The following is an 11,117-nucleotide window of genomic DNA, read 5'->3' on the forward strand; positions in this document are numbered from 1 at the left end:
CTCCTCTCCTTTTTGAGATGGAGTCTTGGTCTGTTGCCCAGGTTGGAGTACAGTGGCACAGTCTCAGCACACTGCAAGCTCCGCCTCCCAGGTTCATGCTATTCTCCTGCCTCAACCTCCCAAACAGCTGGGACCACAGGCACCCGCCACCATACCCAGCTAATTTTTTGTATTTTTAGTAGAGACAGTGTTTCACCACGCTAGCCAGGATGGTCTCGATCTCCTGACCTTGTGATCCACCCGTCTTGGCCTCCCAAAGTGCTGGGATTACAGGCTTGAGCCACCGTGCCCGGCCTTTTTTTTTTTTTTTTTTTTTGAGACAATGTCTCGCTCTGTTACCCAGGCTGGGGCATGCAGTGGTGCGATCTTGGCTCACTGCAACCTCCATCTCCCAGGTTAAAGCGATTCTCCTGCCTCAGCCTCCCGAGTAGCTGGGACTACAGGCCTCTGCCACCACATCCTGCTAATTTTGTATTTTTAGTAGAGACAGGCTTTTGCCATGTTGGCCAGGCTGATCTCAAACTCCTGACCTCAGGTTATCCACCCACCACAGCCTCCCAAGATTTTGAGATTACAGGCGTGCGCCACTGCATCCGGCCAAAGTATTTAACTTTCTTTTCTTTTTTTTTTTTTTTTTTTTTTGTGATTGAGTTTCGCTCTGTTGCCCAGGCTGGAGCGCAGTGGTGCCATCTCAGCTCACTGCAACCTCTGCCTCCAGGGTTCAAGCAATTCTCCTGCCTCAGCCTCCTGAGTAGCTGGGATGACAGGCACCCACCACCACGTACAGCTAATTTTTGTATTTTTAGTAGAGATGGGGTTTCACCACGTTGGCCAGGCTGGTCTTAAACTCCTGCCCTAAAGTGATCTGCCTGCCTCAGCCTCCCAAAGTGCTGGGATTATGGGCGTGAGCCACCGTGCCTAGCCTAATCTCTTTAATGATTTATTTCACTGTGCATTTTTAATTTTGTTTTTGTCATCATTGTTTTAAGTGTTTGTTTTAGGGCTTACCACATACATTTTACCTAATCAGAATAAGCTTCAGTTTGTACAATGGCCCAGAGGTGGGAGGCAGCCTCGTGACATTTCAAAAGAGCATAATGCCAGTCACAGAGGGGCTGACACTTTAAGGAATGTAACCCCAGGTAGGGCTGGTTGAGGTTAAAGCCTCAGCAGGGGGAGAGGCGGGCTGCCCTGCTGGGACTCTGCCACCACTTGGGTTTGCCCCAGCCAAGAAGGTTCAGGCCCGGCTTCAGAGGTCCTCCTGGGCCTTCCTGTTCTTCTGCTTCTGGTACCACTGTTGTATCTTGCTAGGGAGCGTCTCTGACCAGAACTGCATCCGGGCCTCCCTGAACTTCTGTCTGGCCTGTGGCACCGGGTTGATCTCCAGATATTGTTCCGCCTGGTTGAATCGGGGCCAAGGAGGCAGATTGTTGCTATTGGGGTCCCTGGGTGGGAGGAATGAGTAAGGACCAAGGCTTCCTGTGCTGTCCCCCAGAGGGGCCGACCTGAGCATCCAAGGCCCAAAGCTCCCCTCAGCTCCAGAGGGCGGTGATGAGATTGTGTGAATAGGAAGGTTCTGGGGCTTCCAAAGAAGGGAAATATACAAAGATTGAACAGCCCCTGGTATTGAGATCCCAGGTAGACTCTTCAAATGCAACGTCTAGTCTCCTTACAATAGCCCAGGCAAAAGTGCAGTATCATCCCCATTTATAGATGAAGAGATGGGCTTAGAATGGGTAGGATAACTGGGCAAGTGCCCAGGGCTGGGATTTGGTCCCAGGTCTATCTAGCACCACATCTGACAGCTGAGGCTCTGGTGTTAGACAGAACTGGCTTAAACTCTGCCTCTGCCCCTTCCCCACCATGACACCTCAAGCCTCAGTTTCCTCATGTGTAAAATGGGGCTAGTGAAAATTCCTCTGTAAAGAGTTGCAGTGCTGGGCGTGGTATTCACGCCCATAATCCCAGCACTTTGGGAGGCCGAGGTGGGTGGATCTGAGGTCAGGAGTTTGAGACCAGCCTGGCCAACATGGTGAAACCCCATCCCTACTAAAATACAAAAATTAGCCAGGCGTGGTGGCAGATGCCTGTAATCCCAGCTACTCAGGAGGCTGAGACATAAAAATCGCTTGAATGCGGGAAGTGGAGGTTGCAGTGAGCTGAGATTGGGCCACTACACTCCAGCCTCAGCGATAGAGCAAAACTCTGTCTCAAAAAAAAAAAAAAAAAAAAAATAGCTGCAGTGAGGATTGAAGGAGATGAATCCCTCTCCCAGCGCTCAGGACACCACAGTCCCTGGCACATAGTATGTGCTCATTAATGGGCAGTTTCATCTTGGTGATGATGGTTTTCCTTTGAGAGCCACACTGGCTCATGTCTAAGGAGATTCTGGAGTGGAACTAAAATTGATCAGTTAGACAAAGGAGCTTGGTGGTAGGTAGGTAGCTCTGGGTGTCAGAAGGTAGGGGCAGAGACTGTGCTGTTGGATAAGATATCCATTAGCCTCCTCCCTCCTGCCTTGTCTCACCAGACTGGTCAAGAAGGGTGTCGAGATGGCCAGCATGTCCTCCCGGCTCATCTGCTCCATTGTATCCAAGAGACCCCAGCCCTGTGTGGACACCAAGGCCCTCTCAGTGGAGCCTGACCACTGGCTCACCCCGACTCCCAGCCCTGGGGCAAGAGAGTGTTCACAGCCCTGAGGCCAGAAACTCATTATGGAGCACTTGGCCAAAATGGGGCCTAAAAGTTCACAGACCCAAAAAGATAAACCTCAAATTGGTGGGAGGTGGTGAGCATGGGTGGAGAGAGCAGCCCCAAATACAACAGGCAAGTGGTTAATGGCAGTACTGTAGAGAATGAAAGAATTTCTTCAACGTTTTTTGTTTTTTTGAGACAGAGACTCCTGTTGCTCAGGCTGGAGTGCAATGGTGCAGTCTCGGCTCACCGCAACCTCCGCCTCCCGGGTTCAAGCTCTTCTCCTGCCTCAGCCTCCTGAGTAGCTGGGACTGCAGACGTACGCCACCATGCCAGGCTAATTTTTGTATTTTTAATAGAGGTGGGGTTTAGCCATGTTGGCCAGGCTGGTCTCAAACTCCTGGCCTCGAGTGATCTGCCTGCCTTGGCCTCTCAAAGTGCCAGGATTAAAGGCATGAGCCACCGCGCCCAGCCTGAGTCTTGCAACTTCTAAGAATCATTCTTAGCAGCAAGTCCTGGACACAGCCTTCTACGCCAGGCAGATCTCCCCAGGTCCTGGGGGCCAGCCAGGTTGGGGTTCCCTTGGTTTCACACATACAACTATAAGTTGACGGTGTGGGGTCAACTTATTGACCAGAGTCTAGGGCACTGACCTAAAAACTTTTACAAGCTTTGTCTTTTGTGAGACAGTGTCTCACTCTGTCACCCAGGTTGGAGTACAGTGGCACAATTTCGGCTCACTGTAGCCTCTGCCTCCTGGGTTCAAGTGATTCTCATGCCTCAGCCTCCTGCATAGCTGGGATTACAGGCATGCACCACCACGCCCAGCTAATTTTTGTATTTTTAGTACAGATGGGGCTTCACCATGTTGGCTGGGCTGGTCTCGAACTCCTGATTTCAAGTGACCCACCCACCTCAGCCTCCCAAAGTACTGGGATTAAAGGCATGAGCTACCACACCCAGCTCAAGCTTTGTCTTTGAGTGTCAAGATTGCATGAGCCTCTCTCTCACATACCAAGGGACCAATGTGAGGGGATTGATTCCAAAGGGCTAAGTCAGAGGACAAAAGCTATGGACATGAAGATATTCACTGCGCTATTAGCCTCAGTGGTAAAAACTATAAGTTGCCAGGGCCAGGCACAGCCTCATGCCTGTAATCCCAGTACTTTGGGAGGCCAAGGCTGGTGGATCACCTGAGTTCACGAGTTCGAGACCAGACTGACCAAAATGGAGAAACCTCGTCTCTACCAAAAAAATACAAAAATCAGTCAGGCATGGTAGCAGATGCCTGTAATCCCAGCTACTCAGGAGGCCGAGGCAGGAGAATCGCTTGAACCCAGAAGGCAGAGGTTGCAGTGCGGTGAGCCAAGATCGCGGCATTGCACTCCAGCCTGGGCAACAAGAGCAAAACTCCGTCTCAAAAACAAAACAAACAAACAAAAAAAAACTAGAAGTTGCCTAAATGCCAAGATGAAGGAACAATGTAATGAGACCCTCCATTTGTGGAAGGTTTGCAGTCATTAAAAGAGGTTGTTGGCTGGGTGCAGTGGCTCATGCCTGTAATCCCAGCACTTTGGGAGGTCGAGGCAGGATTGCTTGAGGCCAGGTGCTCTAGACCAGCTTGGGCAACAGAGGGAGACCCACCTATACAGGCAAAAAAAAAAATTAGCAGAGTGTGGTGGCATAGACCTGAGGTCCCAACTACTCAGGAAGCTGGGAGGATTGCTTGGGCCTGAAAGGTTGAGGCAGCAGTGAGTCATGATGGCGCTGCTGCACTGCAGCGTGGATGATGGATCAAGACCCTGTCTCAAAAAACAAACACACAAACAAACAAAAAAAACGGATTGCTTTGTCTTAGGGTATGCAATGGGCCAAGATGGAAAAAAAAAAAAAGAAGAAGAAAAGTGAAAAAAATGATTGCTGTGAAGATGGGTAGAAGAATAAGAATGACATAAACAAGATGCTTAGGATGAAAGCACAGTGCTGACACTCTTGTGGGAAGTTCTATGCACCTGGAAAGGACTGGAAGGCACTTGGCTCATGAGGTCCCTGGTGGCTTGATATCTAAAACCTGAGAGTCTTGTCAATCGCTCTGGCACAGAGTCACACTAACCAGTCTCATAGAGCCTGATGAATAAACCAGATACCAAGGCAGGAATATGCTGCCCAGATCAGCACTGCCTAGAAGGCCAGTTTGTGCAAAAGCCTGGTTTCCCCAAAAGAAAACATTTGCTTTATTGAAGTGGCTCACGCCTGTAATCCCAGCACTTCAGGAGGCCTGGGCAGGCGGATTACCTGAGGTCAGGAATTTGAGACCAGCCTGGCCAATGTGGTGAAACTTCGTCTCTATAAAAATACAAAAATTAGCCAGGTGTGGTGGCATGTGCCTGTAATCCCAGCTGCTTGGGAGGCTGAGGCAGGAGAATCTCTTGAACCCAGGAGTTGGAGGTTGCAGTGAGCTGAGATCGCACCACTGCACTCTAGCCTGGGTGACAGAGCAAGACTCTGTCTCAAAAAAACAAAAACAAAAACAAAAACAAAACAAAACAGCAACAACAACAAAACACAGCTGGGTGACCTTGGGCAAGTCCCTCAAACCTTTCTGGGCCTCTGCTTTCTCACCTATCAAATGGGAGTAACAGGAGTGCTCAGCTCACAAGGCTGTAGTGTTGATGCTGGGGTGGGAGGTACTGGCTGGGGCAGGGCCTTGAAGGGCACATGGGTGGGAGGACACTCACCATGGGGATGAGCCAGCTGAACTCATGATTGTTGACATCCATGAGGAAGGGCGCGGAATGGAAGGTCTACTCCTTCAGGTGTTCCTTGGGGCTTTGGGGGAAGACAGTGCCATCAATGGTGTCACCACTCCTGAGAAGCCTGCCCTGCCCATCAGCTTGGATGGGCCCAAGGGCCCCTGTGTGTCCCCTACTACACCATAATGTTATTATCTGGGGGAATGGGGGCACTGAGTCCTCATTGCCCTCTAAGAACAGTGTCATTATCTTTTTTTATTTTTTTGAGACAGAGTCTTGCTCTGTCCTCACAGGCTGGATTGCTGTGGCATGATCTCGGTTCACTGCAACCTCTGCCTCCTGGATTCAAGTGAGTCTCCTGCCTCAGCCTCCTGAGGAGCTGGGATTACAGGTGCCTGCCACCACACCTGGCTAATTTTTTGTATTTTTAGTAGACAGGATATTGTCATGTTGGTCAGTCTGGTCTTGAACTCCTGACATCAGGTGATCAGCCCGCCTCAGCCTCCCAAAGGGCTGGGATTACAGGTGTGAGCCACCGCACATGGCTTATAGTGTCATTATCTATTAATACCTATGTGCCCAGAGCCACAGGCCCGTAGAGTCTGTGGAGTAAAAAGGAAATGAGACAGGGTTTAGAGAGGAAGGTGTTGCAGCATGGGCCAGAGTCTGACGGGGAAGGGTGAAGTAAGCTGAGGCTGGAGCAGGGCCAGGGAATGGGTGGGAAGTGAGGCTGGAGGGATAGCTTCAGGACAGCTCACAGGCCAAAAAAACCAAACCAGGGCATGTGGACGTTAGCAGGATTGCTAATATTTGTGTAAGGAGATAATGGCTGAGCTGTGTTTTTCTTTCTTTCTTTCTTTTTTTTTTTTTTTTTTCCGGGACGGAATCTTGCTGTGTCACCCAGGCTGGAGTGCAGTGGCGTGATCTCGGCTCACTGCAAGCTCCGCCTACAGGGTTCACACCATTCTCCTCAGCCTCCCGAGTAGCTGGGACTACAGGCACCTGCTGTCACGCCAGGCTAATTTTTTGTACTTTTAGTAGAAACAGGGTTTCACCATGTTAACCAGGATGGCCTAAATCTCCTGACCTTGTGATCCGCCTGCCTCAGCCTTGAGCTGTGTTTTTCTTTGGACACAGGAGAGACAGGGAATGACCTCAAGTCTGTGGTTGAGAAAATCTCTCCTGGCCATGGGGAGAGGATGGGTTGGGGAGGTTGAGAGGTGGATGCTGTTGTTCTCCATGCAAGAGTCAACATGCCCACGCAGAGGTTCCAGAATCATCTTGTACCCAGTGGTTATGATGCCCAGCCCACTCTGCCTTGGCTGCCATCTGGGGCCAGGTGAGGGAACCGACCCAGCCTTCCAAATCCTGCTCACATTTGCCCCCTCTCCCCCTGATGGCTCTATCCCTATTCCATCCTGTCCTCTTTCTCCTGGACTCTGCCCTGGTCATTTCACTGGCCTCTTGATCTTCAGGACAGCTCCCTCCAACCCACCTTCTACTCCAAGTAGCTCAACCTTGTCTTTGCCCAACTTCTTCCTGCCCTCTGGATAAAGTCCAGATTCCTAGGCATGGCCCCCACTTCTCCAGTGCCTTCACTTCCTGCCCTGTCCGCTAACCTGAGAGCTTGCTGCAGCAGGACCTGTCACTCTCTCCCACACCTGCAGCCTTTGCAGATGTAGTTTCCACTGTGGCTTCCCCTGGATTCTCTTCACAAGGCCTTACAATGAGGATGTAGGGTGGGGATCTGTAGCCTGAATGGAGAGCTCTCAGGCAGCAGGTGGCTGGGAATGGAGACCCCCTCCACCATGCTGCCTGGGGCAGAGAAGGGTGCTCCTCAAGACCCCACGCTGGAGAAAGGGCCAACGATGATGTGCTTCAGGGTGGCATCCTCCAGGAAGCCCTCCCTGACTGCCCATATGCTGGAATGCAGCAGTTGTTTCCTCTGTTCCTCCTTCATCCTAGTGGGCTCCTCTTTGCTAACAGGAAGTTCCCTGCCAGCAACCCCCGCTACTCTGACACCCCAGGGCCAGCACAGAGTGGGGTATGGGAGGCACACATAGAGTAAGAGAGGGAAGGAAATGCAGACCTGAGCTACGGGCCAGGGGTGAGACTCGATGATCCCTTGGCTGGTGATGACCCCACTCTGTGTGATGGCTCTGTGGAACAGCCCTGCAGCCATTGGGGACAGGACCTGGGTGCAGTGGACAGAGCAGGTGGCTGTCAGATGAGGGCAGAGGGGCTGGGAGTTCTGAGACCACCGGAGCCCTCCTGGCCACCACTGCCAGTCTTCTATGGTGACTTACCAGGCCAGAGACAATGCTTCCACCAGCAGATCCACCAAACACGGTGACAGTTGAGGTCACCCCCGAAAGCAGTGATGTTTCCTTGCACCCAGCGCAGAGCAGCTACCACATCTAGGAAGCCCTGGTTGCCAGGTGCATGCTCATCTCCAGTGCTGGGGGCAGTGTGGGGCAATGGTTAGTTCAGCCTGGCTCCTCGCCAGCCTCTGCAGGTTTGCTTTGAATTAGCCACCAGGGTGCCAGACCCTTCTCTGCTCCCCAGGTCTGGCCTGACTGGGAGGCATGGTTGGCATCTCCAGGGCCTGTTGCTCTTTGTCCTATATCCTGCTGGAACCTGGGCTTCAGACCAGGAATCAATGCCCTCTACAGGGACCAAGTTCACTGTATAATTCTGGCTTTGGCTGGACTGCTCTCCCAGGGTGGAGGTTTGGGGGGTGCCCTTCTCTGCCCCAGACAGCATGGGTAAGCAGCCCTCCATTTAGGCTCCAGCCCCCAGCCTAGATCCCCAGCTGCTCTGGTGAGCTGGCCTCTCCCTAGTGCAGGCAGTGCTCTGGCCAGGCCGGTCATCTCACCTGAGGAAGCCAAGGACCCCAAGGCGGTACTGGACTGTAACCACGACCACATCCCCATAGGCAGCCAGGGCTGATTCATCATAGGAGGTGGCAGCGCCAGTTATCAGAGAGCCTCCATGGACCCATACCATGACCTGCAGAGGTGGCCATGGGGCAGTGACCCCCAAGCTCCTGAGACCTCAGCTGCCCACCTGCCAGCCCAGGGCAGTCTCAGGACCTCTAGGGTGCTTTGGAAACAGGGACGGGGAGGGGAAAGGTGGGAGTAGTGGAGCTGGATCGGGTGGACAGGGCCCTCTGGGGTGCCTACCAGCCTACTGGCCCCTGCGGTGGCCTCAGCTGGGCTATAGATGTTGAGGACCAGGCAGTCCTCTGAAAGAGAGAAGATCTGCTGTTTTCCGCTGAGGACAAATCTGCTGTTGTTCATGCTCTCCACGTCTTGTAGGCACCTGTGGCCAAGGGTGGGCCTGAGGTCGAGTTGTTCAATCCCACAAGCCCCAGCAGTAGGATTCCCCCAGTAACCTGCCGGTTTGCCCGCCTCCACTAGCACTACTCACATAGGGGGCGCACTGCTGGCGTCCCGCACACCCTCCCAGGGCTATGCTGGGCATAGGGCTGAGAACTAGTCAGGCCCCAGTGGTGGCTGGGCAAATGGAATGCCCAGGAAGACATTCACAAGGTGGTCTGTGCCCTTCACGCCCACCTGCCAGCCTCACACACGACCCAGGGTGGTATGTACTTCAGGCTGAGCAACTTCGGGCCCTGAGGGTAGGACAGAGAGGCCATGGGGTGAGTTTGCAGCCCCCATGAGGGGAAGGAGTGAAAGACAAACACTCGGGCTGTTCTCAGTACTTACCACACAGCACCTTGGTAACCTTCCCAGCAAGCTGGTGAGCCTGGTCTTAGGTTGACTCCCAACTTCCTCCTCCCTGCCTGCCTGAGAGTCACTACCACTCCACTCCAGGCCAGACTGGGCCTGCCACTGGGGCCTTGAGCCTTGGGGCCAGCCACTTGCCCATTTGTTTGTTTGTTTGTTTGTTTGTTTGTTTGTTTGTTTGTTTTTGAGACGGAGTCTCGCTCTGCCGCCCAGGCTGGAGTGCAGTGGCCAGATCTCAGCTCACTGCAAGCTCCGCCTCCCGGGTTTACGCCATTCTCCTGCCTCAGCCTCCTGAGTAGCTGGGACTACAGGCGCCCGCCACCTCGCCCGGCTAGTTTTTTGTATTTGTTTTAGTAGAGACGGGGTTTCACTGTGTTAGCCAGGATGGTCTCGATCTCCTGACCTCGTGATCCGCCCGTCTCGGCCTCCCAAAGTGCTGGGATTACAGGCTTGAGCCACCGCGCCTGGCCCATTTGTTTGTTTTATTTTGTTTTGAGACAGCGTCTAGCTCTGTTGACCAAGCTGGAGTGTAGTGGCACCATCTTGGCTCACTGCAACCTCTGACTCCTAGGTTCAAGCAATTCTAGGACCTCAGCCTCCCAAGTAGCTGGGATTACAGGTGCGCACCACAACGCCTGGCTAATTTTTGTATTTTTAGTAGAGACAGGGTTTCACCATGTTGGCCAGGCTGGTCTTGAACCCCTGACCTCAAGTAATCCATCCACCTGGGCCTCCCAAAGTGCTGGGATTACAGGCATCAGCCATCACGCCTAGCCCTGAATTATTTTTTAAAATATAGAGACGGGGTCTCATTATGTTGCTCAGGCTGGTCTCAAACTCCGGGGCTCAAGCAATCCTTTCATCTCAGCCTCCCCAAGCGCTGGGATTACAGGTGTGAGCCATCGTGCCCAGCTGGCACCACCATGTTTCTTGTACGGCCTGCAGAACTGTGGGTTAATTAAACTTTTCTTTGTGAATTACCCAGCTTCATGTATTGTTTTACAACAACACAAACGGACTAAGACTGGAGGACTGCCTCTCCCAGGCTAGATAATTCCTAGAGACAGGAGGCAGCTCTCTGGGGAGCTGGAATTGGCAGGCAACTCTCTAGGGAGCAAATGCAAACCAGTCCAGAGCCACATCCCAACCACCTCCTTTATACAGCTCTCAGCTCCTGGCTGCCATCAACCAGCCGTAATCACCACAGAGCCAGGTACCAGGAAGCTGGGGACAGCCCCTTTTCCCAGAGCCTGCTGCCAATCATAAACCTGTTTAGCCTGCCTTGCCTACTCCTTCCCGTGGAAACCATGGCAAAAGGGCTTGCCCAGATTTCCCCCCTGCTCCCTCTGCCTCCTGGCCGATGCCACCTGGTGCTTCCCTTTGTGGCCTTGTATGGCATGGCCTGCTTCCTGTTCACAGGGAACTATGAGCAAACTCCTTCCTTCCTGATAGTCATTTGCATATCTGCTTGTCTTACCATACTTGATTAAAACAAATCTTGGCTGGGCCCAGTGGCTCACACCTGTAATCCCAGCACTTTGGGAGGCCAAGGCGAGCGGATCACGAGGTCAGGAGGTTGAGACCATCCTAGCTAACACAGTGAAACCCCGTCTCTACTAAAAATACAAAAAATTAGCTGGGCATGGTGGCGGGCGCCTGTAGTCCGAGCTACTCGGGAGGCTGAGGCAGGAGAATGGTGTGAACCCTGGAGGCGGAGCTTGCAGTGAGCCGAGATTGCGCCACTGCACTCCAGCCTGGGGGACACAGCCCGAGACTCCGTCTCAAAAAAAAAAAAAAAAAAAAAAAAAAAAAAAAATCTCAGGCCCCCTTGAAACATAAAGACAGGCCAGGCGTGGTGGCTCATGCCTGTAATCCCAGAACTTTGGGAGACCGAGGTGGGTGTATAACCTGAGCTCAGGAG

General features: G+C 52.6%; 1 protein-coding gene across 1 annotated transcript in view; it reads right to left on the minus strand.

Annotated features, from left to right (window-relative positions):
• CES4A (carboxylesterase 4A) overlaps positions 1-11,117 on the minus strand; it is a 27,214-nt gene that overhangs the window by 14,924 nt on the left and 1,173 nt on the right. The window contains 4 exon segments of the mRNA XM_017852347.1: positions 7,537-7,641; positions 7,754-7,905; positions 8,323-8,456; positions 8,630-8,768. Of these exon segments, the coding sequence (XP_017707836.1) occupies positions 7,537-7,641; positions 7,754-7,905; positions 8,323-8,456; positions 8,630-8,768 (530 nt within the window).

This window comes from Rhinopithecus bieti, unplaced genomic scaffold (assembly GCF_001698545.2).
Source record: "Rhinopithecus bieti isolate Rb0 unplaced genomic scaffold, ASM169854v2 scaffold_34281, whole genome shotgun sequence".
Taxonomy (NCBI): Eukaryota; Metazoa; Chordata; class Mammalia; order Primates; family Cercopithecidae; genus Rhinopithecus; species Rhinopithecus bieti.